Source organism: Gracilinanus agilis, chromosome 1 (genome assembly GCF_016433145.1).
Source record: "Gracilinanus agilis isolate LMUSP501 chromosome 1, AgileGrace, whole genome shotgun sequence".
NCBI classification, from domain to species: Eukaryota; Metazoa; Chordata; class Mammalia; order Didelphimorphia; family Didelphidae; genus Gracilinanus; species Gracilinanus agilis.
Genome location: NC_058130.1, coordinates 350648824 through 350667406, shown reverse-complemented (window position 1 = coordinate 350667406; position 18583 = coordinate 350648824). Strand labels below are relative to the sequence as shown.

Genomic DNA, 18583 nt, shown 5'->3' with positions numbered 1-18583 from the left:
GTGTCACAGTACAAGTACAATTTTATGTGGTCCTTTCATTGAAACATAGAGACCAATGAAGAAGAGTGGAAGAGAAGGAAAAGTATCACCAAACCTCTTTATTGATTGGTTCCTCTTTTTTTTAAGAACCCCATAGAATAAAAGGGAAAACAGAATCATTGTGGAAAAAGTATGACATGTGAGAAGTATTTCTGATTATGAAGAAGACATAAAAAGGAATCTTAAAAAGAATATTTGTATCTGTTCATCTGAGCCTCCAACTGAATAGTAGCCAGCTGGCTGAGAAAGAAACGGTATGGGGGAGCTGGCAGGACAACTGTCTATCGAGATATTTATAGACATTTGAGTTATGAGTATCTCACCTAAAAGACGGGAAGTCATCCTTGAGCTTTATTCAATATTGGTTTAAACATAAGATTAAAATATTCTAATTACTCTAAATTAAACACTGTTCTCTTACTAGACTCCTTTGGGGAAAGGCACTATTTTAAATGCGAGAGTACTATTATTATAGATTTCAGATTTAATGAGAACTGAGTGAATGTCAAGCATGGAAAGATTCTTGGCTATACTTAATGTCGAATTGCCAGAAACATGGCAGTCCTGGATTCCTAATCTCATTATAAATAATAGGCTTATCTGGGCCAGCTGACCTCCCTTAAATTTTCAAGTAGGGGTCATAGTCTACATAATTAAAACTATTTCTTGTCTCTTTAATATTGAAATTTGCTTTTCATTTTTTAAGATTCCTGTCATGAAATTCCACAGGCCAAACTAAGAAACTGAGCTGGACAATGCAGTGATTCAAGACAATCCCAGAGACTCGTGATGAAAAATGCCATCTGCCCCGAGAAAGAACTGATGGGAGTTCAAATACAGACTGCAACATACTATATTTTTCTTTCTGTTTCCTTTTTTTTTTTCCATTTCAGATCTCTTCTACAAAATGATTGATATGGAAAAAAATGTTTCATATGATTGCACATGTAAAATCTATATCACATGCTTTTATAGCCTCGGAGGAGGGGGGAGAGGTAGAAAGGAGTGAGAGAGTAAAGGTGGGAATGAGGGAGAGAATTTGGAGCTTGAAACTCTTTAGTAGGAATTTTTAAATTTGTTTTTACATATAATTGGAGAAAAATATTATTTTTAAAAAACAAAATGAACAAGAATAAAAACAAAAATGAATCAAAAAAAAAAAAAGAGAGACTGAGTTTGAGGTCTTTGGAACTGAACACAGGAAATGGAATGTGAGCCTTTAAAGCACAAATTCAGGAAAGCATTAGCCATCCCAGGCTGTTGATACTCTCTTCAGAACTGTGCACCTGCCATCCAAGGGCTTACTTGTATTAGATTATGCACATCAGAGTAAGAAACTAGAAAGTTCCTGATTCATAAGTCAACGTTCCCTTCCATGATTTATGTCCAAAAGTTTGGGATTTTAAACCAGTTGAAACAAAATGTCTCTTTACCTGTTGCAATAATAAACTGCATTATTGGGATCCAATTCTATGGCCTGGGTATAGCAGTCCACTGCAGCACCATAGTTTTCCTCTTTCATGTGGTTATTACCTTAAAAAAAGATAATTAACAATGTCACAAAATCAATACAAAATCTGAAAGGACATAATTTGATGCCTGAAAGACACATACTAAACATTCCACCCACAAAGACTTACTTCACTATTCAATTTTTCTAGAGCTAAATTGTGATTAATAGAGGCAGCTAGGTGGCTCAGTGGATGGAGAGCCAGGCCTAGAGACAAGTGGTCCTGGACTCACATCTGGCCTCAGACACTTCCTAGCTGTGTGACCCTGAGCAAGTCACTTAACCTCCCTTGACTAGCACTTACTACTCTTCTGCCTTGGAATCAGTACATAGTATTGTTTCTAAGATAGAAGGTAATGATTTAAAAAAAGACTAACTTGTGATCAATAACAAAACAACAACTAGGATTTATATGGAGCTTTAATGTTTATCTCTTTTGATCACACAGCAACCCTGGAAGGTTGCTACTGTTATCATCGCTATTTTACAGATAAAGAAACTGGGGGTAAGAGGTCACACAGGGTCACACAACTAGAAAATATCTGAGACAGGAACCCAATTCAGGTGATCCTCTTCATATTTATATAGCATTTAAAGCAGGGGTTCTTAAACTCTTTGGGTTGTCATGGATCTTTGACAGCCTGGGGAAATTTGTGGACCTTTTCTCAGAATAATGTTTTTAAATAATTAAAAGAGGGGGCAGCTAGGTGGCTCAGTGGATTGAGAACCACCTGGTTCAAATGGGGCCTCAGACACTCAGCTGTGTAACCCTGAACAAGTCACTTAAACTCCATTGCCCAACTCTTACCACTCTTCTGCTTTAGAAACAATACTTTAGAATTGATTCTAAGACAGAAGGTAAGGGTTTTTAAAAAATAAAAATAAAATAGTTAAAAGAAATGGTAAATTTCAGTTAGAGGTTAGTAAAAATAAAGATGTAATTTTTTTCCCCATTAAAGTTCATAGTTGCCCAGGATATCCCAGGTTTACAAACCCCAAATATTACAAAATGCCTTAATTCATATCAACCACATAAATTAAATATACTTTCCCTCAACTTATAGTCAAGGAGGCAGAGGTTCTAATAAGTCAGATGATTTTCCTATGATCATGAGCTCCTACGGAACAAAGCCAGATTCTGAACCCAGCCACCTTGACTTAAAGCTCAATATTCTTTTTGCTACACTACATGGCTTATTGCATAATAATGTAACGTACATAAAAAGCATTTTAAGTTTTACTTAGTGCTTTCCAAAAGAACATTAATCTTCTTTAGCAATACAGTAATCTCTAAAGTATCTTCATAGACATTATTTCATTTGATTTTGACACAACCCTGTGAGCAAAATGGGTATTATTATCCCTATTTTACAGATGAAAAAAACTAAGGCAAAGTGGCCTGCCCAGAGTCCCACAGGCCAATGAGTGTAGGGAATAATAAATAGGGAGTAAAATATAATAATATATATGACACGATACATATTATATCATGCAGAATATAATAACAAGTAGGGAATAAAATGTGGCATATTATAGATTAGAATTATACATAATAATCTAATGATAAGTAGGGAATGAAATATAGTAATACTATGTTATATGTAACATTAGTGAATAAAACATAATATATAGCCATAATACACATATTATACATAATAATAATATTAAAACAAGTAAGGAATAGAACCTAGATCTTCAGGTGCTTAGTCTGGGGTCTTTCCATTATAGGACCACTAAAAAAAGGAAATACATGTGAAGGAATTCACTTGAATCTTAAGAAATCAAGATTTCTAATCATACAATGCAGAATTTTTAACTTTAAGCATAATCCAAGGTGGGGAGAGATTACTTAGTTATAGGCAAAATTTGGCATGTCTTTTTTCTTTCAGTCTCCTCCAACTTCTATTCCAGGCTGCCAACTATCTCCTAAGAATTTCCAGTTCTGGCTTTTTTCCAGGCCATGCTCATCCTCTGAACCCAGCTCCCTTACAACATCTTTTTCCCTATCAAAACCTACCTCTGCTAGTTCTTATTTTCCCAGGACTCTGCTAGGTAATATGATAAACTCATTCAGGATAAGGAGTTACAAGCTGACAACTGCTTACTGCTATTTTCTGTAAGAATATTTAAAATTTAACATGGGAATCCTGTCAATTAAGTGCCCTAACAATAAGAGATAAAACACAAATGATGGATTTGTCAAGGCAAAGTGTGATTGGGATATTTTTAGGAGCAGAAGGGAGAATGTCATTCAGATGGTACTTCTTGAACCATACCTTTAGGCAATCACAATGGCATTAACTCAGATGGGTCAACAAATGACTAAGGTAGCTCTACTGTAGTAAAATGAGGGTCCCTACTGGCAGAGGAATATGTCCCACATAATTTAAGAAAACCAAAAGAAGGAAATCCAAACTTCTACTGTAGATAATTGAGGGTAGGGTAGGTAAGGATGGGGAAATGAAAGGAGAAAAGATTTACATTATAGTCTTCTTTAATTCATTTAAGTCAGGAAGCTCTCCTAATAGCCTAGTTTATTTTTTTGTTTGTTTGTTTGCTTTTACATCATTATTCTAGGGAGTGGAGAAGGCATAAAACCTTACAGTCAAACTGTTTAAAATAGCAACGATTAAGGCACAAATAAACATTAAGAATCTCTAAAAATTATAATGTAAATTAGGGAAGACAATTCACAAAAAATTCAATTTGCAGGCAAGCCCTCAGGAATACATCTAGAGTATAATGTAAGGGAGTTTTATCTTTGGGTCCCTTGGCAAGACATAATAATAGGGACCTCTTCCTAAGCTCACCCAAGCTCTTCTGAGGAGGAAAGTTTGCTTTGATATGTTTAGAGTACTGTCAGAAAATAAGGAGCTGACTAAAGGCCCCGATTATAGGCAGATGAATAAAATGTGTAGTCTGAGATAAGAATATACTTTGGTTCATCTTTTTTTTTTTCCAACAATCATGCATGATCCATTTAAAACAAACCAAAATGAAAATCAATGGAGATGACAGTCTACTCTTCTATTCTGTATCCACAATATGGAAAATGAAGGAATAAAGGCAAATGTGGTGAATGATTCAAGGCTTCCTGCCCTTTTTATCAAAATAGAGCCTCCCGGGGCAGCTGGGTAGCTCAGTGGATTGAGAGCCAGGCCTAGAGATGGGAGTTCCTAGGTTCAAATCCGGCCTCAGACACTTCCCAGCTGTGTGACCCTGGGCAAGTCACTTAACCCCCATTGCCTACCCTTACCACTCTTCCACCTATAAGTCAATACACAGAAGTTAAGGGTTTAAAATTTAAAAAAAAAAAAAAAATAGACCCTCCCTACATGGGGCTCTACCCAGGATAATAAGTAGATTTTTGTAGAGGGCATATAGACATTTCAGAAAGCCAAAAATAAAACCTCCAAATGACAGGTATTTGGTACAATGGAAAGAATAGTGGATTGTCAGTTAGAGTCAGTCCACAAGCAATTTCCAAAGGATTACTACATTATAGGCATGGTGCTAAAGTCAAAAGATATACAAAGAAAGACATAGGTTTGAATACTGGGTCTGCCATTTACGCAAAGTATTATATATGACTATGGTAAAGTTCCATTATTTGCAACCATAATGTACCACGACAAAAATACTGGTGTTAAAAAATTGGTTTGTGTATTAGGGGGAAGCTTGGAATTGTTGAAAACATATTGCAGTCTTTCAAAAGCAAATCAGCCTGATCTTTTCCTTCTACTAAATCCATGAACACAGCTCATTGTCTATCTGTAGGACCATTCCAAAACATGTTCACTGATGGTTTAACAGGAGCTGTGTACCCATCTGCATAGCACAGTCTGGACAAAAGTCATTCTTCACCCATTGAGTTTTGCTTGTGAGGAACTCTTGAGTGATAACTGGCCTCTCTACAAATGCTCTCTAGTAATTTAATATTTAAAACAATCAGCATAATATTAGGAACATCTGAAAGGCCATAATATCATAGGGATTCACTCTTCCATTTGGGTTCTACTATTCGATCATCTCCATGAGTAGTAAAAACCCATGGAGAGCATATGTCTTCCTGTTTTATGACTTATTTGATAATCAGTAGTATATTGTATTCCTCAGGGGTTACATTTAACATGGAATCTTACATGGATTTAAAATGTACATAAATACTTTGTTGGCGAACTTTAAAGGCTAAATTTTGCTTCATCAAGTTACTTTTTAAGAAATGAAAAATCAAAATCAAATTTTGGAGCAGCAGAGTGAACAAAAAATCAGGCTGAAACATTTTTCTTGACTAAGGAAACTTAAGACGTAAGCAGAAGTCTGTAACACCAACAATTTGGAACTATACCTAAAGGGTTATAAAACTGTGTTTCCCCTTTGATCCAGCAATATAACTGCAAAGCCTGTATCCCAAAGAGAAAAAAAAAGGACCTATATGTACAAAAATATTTTTAGCAACTCTTTTTGAGGTGGAAAAAAATTGGAAATTGAAGGGAAGTTCATCAATTGGGGATTGGCTGAACAAATAATGGAATATGATTATGTTAGAATACTATTGTAGTATCACAAATGATGGGGGATGGGGCAGCTCAGGAAAATATGGTAAGACCTAAATGAACTGATGAAAAGTGAAGTGAGAAAAACTGGAAGATTACTGTGCACAGTAACAGCAATATTTAAACGATGATCAACTATGAAAGACTTGGTTACTCTCATTAATACAACGATCCAAACAATTCCAAAGGACACATAATGAAAAAATACCATCTGTCTCCAAAAAAAGAACTGATGAACTCTGAGTGCAAATTGAAATATAATTTTCTCACTTTCCTTATTTTTCTTGCTCTTTTTGGCAATATGTCTAAGATGAAAATATGTCTTGCATGATTTCATATGTGTAATTGCTCTCATATTGCTTGCCTTTTCAGTGGGTGAAGGAGGATGTGGGAAGGAGGGAGAGAATTTGGAACTCCAAATTTAAAAAGAAAAGAATGTTAAAATAAGTAAATTATATATATATATATATATTTTTTTTTTTTTTTTAAACCCTTACCTTCCATCTTAGAATCAATACTGGGTATTGATTTCAAGGCAGAAGAGTGGTAAGGGTTAGGAAGTTAAGTGACATGCCCAGGGTCATACAGCTAGAGTAACTAGCTGAGTCCAGATTGGAACCCAAGACTTCCCATCTCTAGACCTGGCTCTCAACCCACTAAGCTACCTACTTATCCCCTAAATAATATTTTTTAAAATAAAAATAAAAAATAAATAAAACAAGTTGTAAGGGAAAAAACAAAATAATAAACAGTGAGACAAGGTAGAACCTTTTAATAAACTATTTTACTGTGAAAATAAAAGTTAGCCTGCATGGTAACTAATAAGTACCTAATAAATATGAATAGTTATATCTAGACAAATTAAAAGCCACATCCTTTATTCTAGATTTTAAATTAAATAATTTCTTATTTCCTTTTGCTTGTGTTTTAGTTTGTTTGTTTTGCTTATGTTTTATCAAAATCCCTCCACCCAAAGGATTTAGAGTACCTGGTTGTCAGCGACTTTCAGGATAAATCATTTTTGAAAACATAGAAACCAACAAAATTGTTAGAAACAAACACCTGGAAATTCAACAGTTGTAATGCTTTCTACTCTGGTTCTTAAAAGTGGTTTGCCTATGCCTTTAAGCCCAACCTTAGAAGATGAGTAGGAAATGGTTTAGAATCTCACAGGGAGCTGCTGAATGGTTTCCATGAGTCAGCACTCAGGATCAGGGCCAGAAGGAATAAGAGAAGCATACCCCAGGCTCCAAGGGAAACACTGTGTAGAAAGAGCAGTTCTATCACTGCAGGCCATGTGATTTTCTGCACCAAATTACTTTTTTTTCCCCACAATATAAGTTGAAAAGGAGGCTGAGAAAGGCCAAAAATTGTTGGTTTTCGTTTTTTTTGTTTTTTTGTTTTTTTGTTTGTTTTTTAATACACAGCATGCTCCCTAAATAAGTACTCTGCCTACCATAGGGAATCTGTCAGTTCTCATTCACAGTTTAGGACATTAGGATCTGTTTCCCTGCAATAGGTAATCTTGGCTGGAACATGAGGCTTCATCTCTACTCTCTTTGAAATGGGCCAAGTGATCTTTAACTTCTATTTGATTGCCTGCCAGAAAGGACAGAAGGGTATTTGTTAAGGAGCCTCCCAGGGAATCTCAGTACTTCTCAAAGAAGAGCTCCTCAGTTAATACCACAAAAGAGCCAGCTCTTTGCTTAGGTGACTGAGAACTTTCTGCTCTCTCTCTCTCAATCAGCACAGCTTTCTCCTCATCCCCATTCCAACCTCCCCTTAACAGAGTTGTAGGCAAAGAATTATAGAATCATAAAAGCTTAGAGAAAAAAAAAAGAGCTCTTACAGATGATTTTATAAAGAAACTGAGGCCTAAAAATATATACCTTGTGGAGGACCTTGACTCCCTTCTATCAGTGTATCATACATAATAAAGTCCTGAAAAATAGCAGGATAATTTCTTATTTTTGAAAATAAATTTTTGTTGTTCTTTTTGGTTACAAATCACCTACATTTTCCAATGTGTGCCTGCTTCTTCTCTCCTCCTAGAGCATCTTTTATGACAAAAAATGAGAGACACAAAAAAAAGTATAGAAAAACTAACCAACATGTATAAAGAAATCTAACATTATATGAGCCCAATTCTTTGCAGTGGTAGAGGATGATAGGTTTGGAATATATATAATTTGCCATTTTTCAAAAACAAAATTCATCCATTAAAGTGTGTACTCTATTGCCTAAGGTAGGTATGAAGGTGACCTCTGTGTCCTCAACGTTAATGCCAGCAACAAGTGAGTTCAATCACATCTTGCCAAACAGGAAAGGATTTTAGAACAAACCAGACAAATCCAAGAACCAGTCTGGCAGCTAAAACTTCTATGAAACTCCTGCTATTAAAATATAAAGCCCTAGGCGGAGTAGCTTGACTTACTTTTGTCTTTGAATCCCCAACACTATAGTGGGTCCTTAGAATCTATTTTTACCACCTTCTCCCACTCCTTGTTGTTGCCACCCAATGATCTCCTAATTCTCCCAATATTTTCATTATTTCCATCATGGATGTCTAGTGTCTGGTTCACAGTCAATCTCTTCCTTTGCTCCTAATACCATAATCAGGAAGTTAATATTCAATTCAATTTGACACTTAGTAAGCATCCACTATGGGCAAGGCATTGTATGTAATACCAAGAATGTTAAAAATTATTCAGTTCCTGCCTTCAAAAAGGTTCTAGAGAAATTTAAGGAAGGAAATATGGCTTTTAGCTAGAGGGATCAAGGATGGCTTCAGATAGGCAGTAGCAATTGAACCAAGTCTTAAAAGAGTGGAATTCTGGATCCATGAAGAAACATGTAGCCTAACTCCTTGACAAAGACAAGATGGTCTCAGAATGTAGAGTAAGATATATATTTTGAGGCATGGCCAATGTGGGAATTTATTCTATTTTCCTGTGCCTATTTGTTACAGGTTTTTTTGTTTGTTTTTCATTGGGGAGTGGGAGGAAGGAAAATTGAATTTTTTTATTTACCGAAAAAACACTTTAATTTTTCAAATGAGGGAGAAAGAGTCTGATAGGGGAGAGGACTAAGGGAATGCAATCCAGAGATAGGGAGAAAGCTTTGCAAATGCATAGAAATAGAAGGTGGCAAAATAAGTTTAGGGAACAGACAGCCAACTAGGTGGTTGTAGTACAGTTAAGGGTAGTAATGAGAAGAAATAAGATCAGGAAAGGCTGGAGTCAGATTATAGAAGACCTACTTTTAATGCCTTGGTAATTTCTTTTATGTTTTATTCTGCAGGCAATAAGGAATGACCTAAAGTTTTTGAGGAAATGGGTAAAATGGTTGTATCTACATAATGTTTATTTTGTTGTTCAGTTGTTTTTCAGTCACATCCAACTCTTTGTGACCCTATTTGGGGTTTTCTTGGCAGAGGCAGTGGAGTGGTTTGCCATTTCCTTCTCCAGCTCATTTTACATATCAAGAAACTGAGGCAAACAGGATTAAGTGACTTTTCAAGGGTCACACAGCCAGCAAGTGCCTGAGGCCAGATTTGAACCCAGAAAGCTGAGTTTTCCTGACTTCAGGCCTAGCCCTCTATCCATTGAGCTACCAAGCTGCCCTAAACCTATGTAATGGGAAGATTATTTTTGCATTAGGGATTGGAAAGAATGAAGGAAGTTCAAGTTAGGAAACTAATGGCCCAGATGAGGGGTGATAAGGGCATGTATTAGAGTACTAGCAATGTGAAAAAGTAGGAGACAGGTAAGAGAGCAATATTAGAGAGATAGAATTGACAAGATTTGGCAATGGAAGCAGGAAATGAGAAAGAGGAAAAGAAGTTAATTCTTTCAAATTCTTCTAGAATATCTATCTCTCTTTCTTCACTTGTCTCCATCTCTAGCTTTGACCATTGAAACTATTGTTTCACCAGCCCTTACAATCTGAATCCTTCGACTTATCCTCCTGATATTCCCAATCATCAAATTCTTAACCTTGGATAACCAACTGCAACTAACTCCAACTGCTGTTTCATGGTTGCCATGCATTGCTGAACAAAAATCACAAAATCAAATTGAATTTGCCTAGGAAAAATTTCAAGCTATATGACATCACTTGATCACTTGTTGCTACTCAATATGCCTTCTACTCTGTTCTTAAAACTCTTTATCTCACTGCCCACAAAAACTTTTTCCAGCCTTGTGTTTCCAGTTCTCACACACTATCATACCTAAGATTAAATAGACAAGTGGTTTAAAACCTCCAACTTCTCCAAGAAAGATGAGATTATATGACATCAACTCCCTTAGCATCTCTTCCCCATTTCTTCAAAGCATCTCAGTATCATTACTTTCACTCTCCCTCCTTCCTTCCTTCCTGTCAAAGATGGAAAATTGTTCCTACTACATAGGAATCCTTAAACTCTTTGGTGTGTCATTGACCCCTCTGGCAATTTAGTAAAGCCTGTGGACCTCTTCTCAGAATCATGATTTTAGATGCATAAAATATACAGGACTATGAAGGAAACCAACTATGTTGAAATAAGAATTTGGGGCAGGTAGGTGGCTCAGTGAATAGAGCCAGGCCTAGGGATGGGAGGTACTGGATTCAAATTGGGTCTCAGAAACTTCCTAACTGTATGATTATGAACAAATTACTTAATTCCAACTGACTAGCCCTTACTGCTCTTCTACATTGGAACCAAAAGGAAGAGAGGAAAGGAAAAAGGAAGGAAGGTAGGAAGGAAGGGAGAGAGGGAGGAAGGGATGGAGGGAGGAAGGGAGGAATCAAGAATGTTCTCGAGTTTATGAACCCTTGCACTAAGCTATCCCACCACCTGTGCTTGGATTCCTTCCTTTCTTGCCTCCTTCAGATACACATTCTAAAACTCTCTGCTTCTCTCATGCATCATTAGGCTTTCCCTCTCCAATATACTTTTTCCATTTGTCCACAAAATGTTAAGATTTCCTCAATAATCTGATGGAACTCATCTATGTGAGCAGAATGGATTAGTGTGTAAATGGAATTAGTTCACCCTAATTCATTCTTTAGACTTTAGCCACCAGGAATAATGTCACCCCACCCAACTTTGAATTAAGTGGTGGGGGAGGAAGGTCTGTGACCCACACATGATAGTAAGTGGCAAATCAAAAACAAGTGACTGCCCCCTGGAGAGTCCAAAACAGTGTTGAAGCTGCCATTTGTCTACATGAAACTGGAGGTGGACGCAGGAAGTGATGAAAGCTGCTATCTTTTAAATATGATGGTAACTTCCTTTGAGGGGCTTTTGCCCCATTGAACTTGGTGTTAGAGGAGCTCGGGTGAGACCTCAGACTGCTTCCTTTTGAACTGCCACGTGGGTAAGTTAGGCTGACTCTCTTTCTCTTCCTTTGGCATTTCTGGAGGCTCTAGCCTCAAGGAGGCTTCTCTTCTTAGAGGAGGCCTTGTGGCTAGAAGCCTTGTTTAATTAACCTCTGTGCTGGGGCCTCTGAAGCCTCCCTAGTTCAAGCCTCTGGTCCTGGCCAGAGTTTCTCTCTTTCATTTTCCCTACCTTCAACCTTCCTAATTGTAAATAAACCACCATAAAAGTCATCCTGACTTGGGCCTCTTATTTGGAATCGATCCCTGGCAACCAAACTTTAATATCCAGTCCAACCATAATCTTCCCATTTTTCCCTTTTATATTAGTCAATTCATGCTTTTTCAAACTATGTAATTATTATCCATGACCTCCTGTAAGTACCTCAGAGGGAAGTCCATCTGACTTGCTGAGTGTTATCCTCTAAAACTTCTTGACATTGCATTGACACTAATGGAGCACAAAGGCCACATATAATTGGACTTCCTTTCTCCACCAATACAGCTTTTCGATTATATCTTTTTTTTTTTAAACCCTTTAACTTCAGTGTATTGTCTCATAGGTGGAAGAGTGGTAAGGGTGGGCAATGGGGGTCAAGTGACTTGCCCAGGGTCACACAGCTGGGAAGTGGCTGAGGCCGGGTTTGAACCTAGGACCTCCTGTCTCTAGGCCTGACTCTCACTCCACTGAGCTACCCAGCTGCCCCTCGATTATATCTTTTATGATGCTTCTTCTACACAACTATTTGTTGTTAATATGCCTCCTACTCACACTCAGCATATACTACCCACTTGTCTTTTGGGTGATATGCAATTTTAATTCTCCAAAGACTTTATATTTAATGACTTGCAACCATATCAATCCACTAGAAAAATACTGATTTTAAAAAACTCTCAACTTTGGTCTTGGAATTGATATTGAGTATCAGTTCCAAGGCAAAAGAGTGGTAAGGGTTAGGCAATTGGGGTTAAGTGACTTGCTCAGGATCACACAGCTAGGACATGTCTGAGGCCAGATTTTAATTAAAGTCCTCCCAACTCCAGACCTGGCTCTCTATCCACTAAGCCACCTAGCTGTCTTTGATCTTTTTTTCTTTTTTTTTTAAGTCTTTCAATCTGGAATTGCCCTTTTCCAATGTTGATTGGAACCTGCTCAGTAGCTTATGTTTTTAAAGAGTTGCTTAGGGCACAGAGAAATTCGGTAACTTCCTCTGGGTCACTTTTCCAGTATATGTAGAAGGCAGGACTTGATCCTAATCTTCCTGACTTAAGATACATGTCCTATATTTACTGTACCATACCTCTCCACAAACCATATATAAAAGGTTGTGCTGATAAATGTTTAACAACTGGCTGTCTAGGGAGAAAAAAATTTATATAATTTAAGCTTTTATGTTTTATCTATACCAGCATTTTCTCCATCACTTTCTTATACCTAGATAATCAGTAAGTCAAGCCTAGATTTTTTTTTTTAAGATATGACTTTGGGGGCAGCTAGGTGGCTGAGTAGATAGACTGCCAGGCCTGGAGACATGAGATCTTGGATTCAAATCCGACCTCAGACACTTCCCAGCTGTATGATCATTTAATCCCAATTGCCTAGACCTTACTGCTCTTCTGCCTTAGAACCAACACTTAATATTGATTCTAAGACTAAGATTTTTTAAATTTTTTTAATTTAATTTAAAAAAAAAAAGATATATCATTTCTGGAAGTAGCCTGAGATGATAAAGAGCACTATGTAATTTCTCAAAGACAATCCTATTCCTTTCTCCTTTCAGTTCAATTCTAAAACCAGTTTATTGTCTATGAGCAATCTCTGTCCAAGATCTATGTACTAATGGACCAAATTGATGGGTTGACCATCCATCTGCATATGGCAGCATGAACAACATGCATTCTTCATCCTTGTGGTTTTCCCTCATCAATCTTTAAAAAAATTTCCTCTTTTTTACCCATGGCATTCTATTCAGCTATTGTCTAGTCTCGCTGGCTTCTTTTCACAGCTCAGCTTGTTGAACAAATCACTGAGATGAAGCTGTCATCCTAAGGTCAGCTTTTTAAAAATGTTTTCTTTTTTCTTATGAACTTAGCAACATAAACATTTCAGTATTCAAAGAACAAAAAGAGAATTTTACATTAATCTTTCAATTCTTGTTACATGTAATATTTTAAGCATAATTCAATTTTATAAGGTAGTAATAAACTGATCTGTTTATATGCCTCTCCCACAAACTTCCTTGTTTTCTTCTTTGTATTTTTAAAAGTTTTATTAATGTCCTTTCCTTTTTCAATATTATTCTCACAAACTACTAACTCATTCTATCCAATAAAATTCTCTCTCTTCTAACAAAAAAAATTCAAATAAAATTAAACAATGGGCTAACAATGTCTAAAGATTCATGTCTCATTCTGCACCTTCTAAGCTATCACCTCTCTTAAGAGGTCTGAGACATGCTTCATAGTTAGCCTTCTAAAGTCATGATTGGTCCCTGTGTTTACTTAAGTCCTTCAGAATTGCTTTCCTTTGTATTACTGTGGTTATCATATAAATTATTTTCCTTGCTCAAAGGTCATATCCCAACTGGGAGTCCAGTAACCTTTTTTTTTATACTAATTTTACATGCCCATTCTCAAGCATTGAAATGGTTGATTATCACCCTCCTCCTAAATAATGGTTTCCTGCTTTAGATTCAAAAACATCTCACCCTCCTGGTCCATCATTCTCATCACTTCTCTTTCTGACTCATTTTCTTCTGGATTCTCCATTCTTCTTTTTTTTGTCTGTTTTCACTCTATGCTCTCTCCCTTGGCAATCACATTCACTCCTCTGGTTTCAACTACCTTCTCCATGTAAATGATTCCTAAACCTCAACCTCTATCTTTCCTTTGGGCTCCAGAACACATCACAAACTGCCTTCAGGAATTCTCTACCTAATGATCTTTCCCCCAAGGCTGTTCCTCCTTCTAATCTGAACACCATTTAGGTGTCACACACTTATAACTTCTTTTTTTTTACAAACCTTTACCTACTGTCTTAGAATTAATACTGTGTATTAGTTCCAAGGCAGAAGAGGGGTAAGGGTTGGAAAATGGCGATTAAGTGACTTGCCTGGGGTTACATAGCTGGAAGTATCTATCAGTTTTGAACCTAGAATCCAGCTGCCTCCACATTTATAACTTTAAGATCATCTTTGACTTTTCCTATTAAGTTACAAGGACTGGCTTAATCCAGTGGATTTTTTATATCTATCAGCTTTTCTAATCTTATCTTTCCACAGTATGTCTTACTACTTCTTATGCTTGGGTCATTCCATGGGCTACTTGCACCCACCATACATCTCTCTAATTTCTTTTGTATCATCTGCAGCTTTGATTCTTCAGGGACTTCAATGTTCTACAACCATACAATATCATCCAAAAAAGTGCCTGGAAGTCAGGTTTTGGTATAAGGCATCAATTTAGGATCATAGGCATTTAATAAATAGCTATCATATTTATTATTATATTTGTATTCTGCACAGTAAGTAATTATTTTATGATAACATCTTATTTATTATGATTGGGAAATCATGACTCCCAGTTACTCAAATATTTTGGCTAATAGATAAGCATTTGACTAATAATAAGCATAATAATGAGTGAAGAATCCAGAAGAAAATGAGTAAGAGAAGTGATCAGAATGATAGATATAACATCATAATAACACCATATGTATATTGCTGATTTTCAAATAAGAAGAAGACAACTCAAAATAAAAAACTATATTTTGGGGGCAAGGTTGTTAGCTCAGCGGATAGAAAGCCAGGCCTGGAGACATGAGGTCCTGGATTCAAATCTGACCTCAGACACTTCCTAGCTGTGACCCTGGGCAAATCACTTAACCTGCATTGTCTGATCCTTACTGCTTTTCTGCCTTGGAACCAATACACAGTAATGATTCTATAATGGAAGATAAGTTTGTTTTTTTTAAACTATATTGAATACACAGTCAGATTCATTTGCTGAAAAAGTCTCTTACAGTAGACCTGAAAAGACCACACCCATGTAACTATCAGTAATGTGTAAATAAGTCTTGACTGACCACACCAGTGGAAATGCAAATTAGCTATGGCAGGGGGAGGGGGTGAGTGGGGGGATGTTGGGGGGTGAAGGGGGTGAAGGGTAAAGTAAAAACATGACTTATATAACCAGGGAAATTTTTTCTAAAAATAAAAAATTATTTAAATTTAAAAAAAAAAGTCTCTTACAACAATGCACTGAAAACTAGAAAGGACCTATGAAGTTATCTAATCCAATGTCCTTAAAGATTTTACAGTGCCTCTATGTTATTAGGATTTCAATTATCCCCATGCGGATAATTCCTAACAAAACGCAATAGATTTTACTATCTGATACAAATAATCAAATTCTAAGTTATCTGTTGTATAAGTATTTCTTTTCATATGATTAAATTTTTTTTGTCCCTTCTTGATTGGGTTTTTTTATTTTTTTATTTTTTAGAAAAAATTTTTCCATGGGTACATGATTCATGTTCTTGCTCTCTCTCTCCCTCATACCCTGTAGCTGATGCACATTTCCACTGGTTTCTTCATGTGTCATCAATAAAGACCTATTTCCATATTATTGATAATTGCTCTAGGGTGGTCATTAAGAGTTTACATCCCAAATCATGTCCACATCAACCCATGTGTTCAAGCAGTAATTTTTCTTCTGTGTTTCCACTCCCGTAGTTTTTCCTCTGAATGATTAATTTCTTAAAGGAAGACACACCTGTTCTGCCCAACAATCATCTCTCGCTGTCTAGATTTTTACTGTAGCCAAAAGGTGGGACTAGAAATATACAATGTAGGTAGCTGGCAGTAAAACAAAAACCAAGGGAAAATAAAGGATTTTTTTAAATGTTATTTCATCTAAATGTACACATTTTGATGCCATAAAATGCCATTCTTCAGATGATATAGATATTTATTTCATTATAAATCAAATTGCTGTTAAAGTGAATGATTAAAGCCTTTGGTGGATTGTTACACAAAAAACACAATTTTCAAATCCTCCTTTGCACACAGAAATGCCTTGTGTTAACTCTGACCACATTCAGTACATTTCTGCTCTGAAATTCTGGTATGAATTTTGATTGGTTAATAAGGAAGCCATGGTGGCATGGGCTAAGATAGCACTCCAAGACTGTTCATTCCTCTTATCATTTTTCTAATACTTCAGGGTCAGTTCCAATACAAGTGCTGAGAAAAGCAATTTTGTCTAGAATTACTCACCTTCATCCTTCAATTGATCTGCTTTCCCCACATCTTCAGGCAAAGAATTCGAAAGTGGCAAAATGTCATTCTGAAACATTTTTTAAAAAGTCAACATGATTTCCAGTTAACAAAGATTTATCCAACAAAAACTCAATCAAAATAATTCCAAATTAATGATTCTCATCTTATGTCATCTACAGTTATAGAAACCATTCCATGGTGTCAAAGACTACCATTTTATTCAGATTTTCTATGATTCAACTTAGAATCAAGAAATATTCAACATTCTGTCCAATTAAAAAATCACATATATATACAAACCAGTATCTCAAGAGGCGAATGGAAGAGCCTGTACTTTACCACTTGCTTTCATGTAAGCTTTCATGTTTGTTTTTACCATGGGGTCACCTTTTCAAGTACATAAATCTATCCTCTAGAAAATGTTATTTGTGAATTGTGATAATTAGATTAAATCTGCCCTGTCCATCTTTAGATTTAATCGCCAAAAGTGAAAACATCTCCATTTAACTCACAAGTTGGGTGGTCTGTAACGCACATGTCCTAAAATGAGTAACAAATCAGAATTTACTTACTGCCTCTAGGGCAGTCCTAAGAAAAACATCTGTTGTAATTGGACACGCAAACTGAGAGGAAGGCAAAGGAAGCGACACACAAAAAGGCCCCTTTAAAAAGAGAGAGTTGAGTGAGTCAGGGGCTTCTGGTTTGTGAACAGGACCTGAAGGAGGTCTTCTGGTTCTTGGAGGAGTGGTGGCTGGGACCCTGAGACCTTGATTAGACTGCTCTTAAATCTCTCTCCTATATTTTGTAAATAAACTTTTATAAAAGTAATTTTAACTTGAGGTTATTCTTAATTGGGGATTGATAATTGTTCAATCCCCTGGCGACCTAACCTTTTAATATATTCAACCAAAAATCCCCTTGTCCTCCTTACAGAACAATTATCATGTTTATTTATAACAAGTCCATCAAATATAGCTCACTATTATTAAAATTACAGTATGTATAATTTTAAAATGCTATAAATATTATCTACTTCATATTTGACTCAAATAACCTCCTAAAGGGCAGTAACTGTTCATTTTATTTTTGTATCCCTAGCACCTAGCACAGTGCCTGGCACTTAAGTAGACGTTTAATAAATGTTCATCAGATGAGAAGTTAAGGATTATTAATAAAACACCTGAATCTAAGTTTCGTTGTCTTAAGTCACATAAGTAAACTGAAGGAATTTTAAAAAGCATATTATAATTCTGCTGTAAACCTAATAGGAGACTAACAGCTGCAATCAGTTAAAATTGCCTACAGCTATACAAGATGAAAACAAGCTTGGTATGGCATTTATTGCATCACTGCCCTGAATACTTCAGGTTTTTGAGAGAGTTTGCTGTTTTAGTTCTAAATTTCTAGCAAACCCAGAGAGAATAGGGACTGGATTTTTTTTTTAACTTTTTCAAAACTTTGTTAGCAATATTGTATTTTTAGCAAGTTGATATTAGAAATTAAATTATAACTTACTCTTTCTAGATTCTAGAAGGTAGAATGTTTCATTTTAATGATATAATTCGGGCTTTGAAAACTCACCTAAAAACCCCTTTTCATGAGCTGGAAGTAAAATTGATCATCATATGGCCTGGAGAATTACTCATTTCATCTAATTAAAGGACTAACCATTGCTTGATAAACAAGGTAACTGAGTTAAAAAAAAAAAAGCAGAAGAGCAGAACCTGAGAAATCACAAAGATAAGATAACCTACTTTTACAACTAAGTATACTTTCTTCTGTTACAAATAATTTTCTAAATTCTTCCAATTGAGAATATGTGTAATTTTGTTTTTTTTTTT

At 36.0% G+C, this 18583-nt stretch overlaps 1 protein-coding gene across 1 annotated transcript in view; it reads right to left on the bottom strand.

The window, feature by feature from the left end:
• Window positions 1-18583, bottom strand: part of SGTB (small glutamine rich tetratricopeptide repeat co-chaperone beta) — an 88339-nt gene that overhangs the window by 42326 nt on the left and 27430 nt on the right. The window contains exons 4-5 of the mRNA XM_044657716.1: window positions 16740-16809; window positions 1473-1572 (exon numbers count right to left, since the gene is read on the bottom strand). Of these exons, the coding sequence (XP_044513651.1) occupies window positions 1473-1572; window positions 16740-16809 (170 nt within the window). The remainder of the gene's footprint in view (window positions 1-1472; window positions 1573-16739; window positions 16810-18583) is intronic.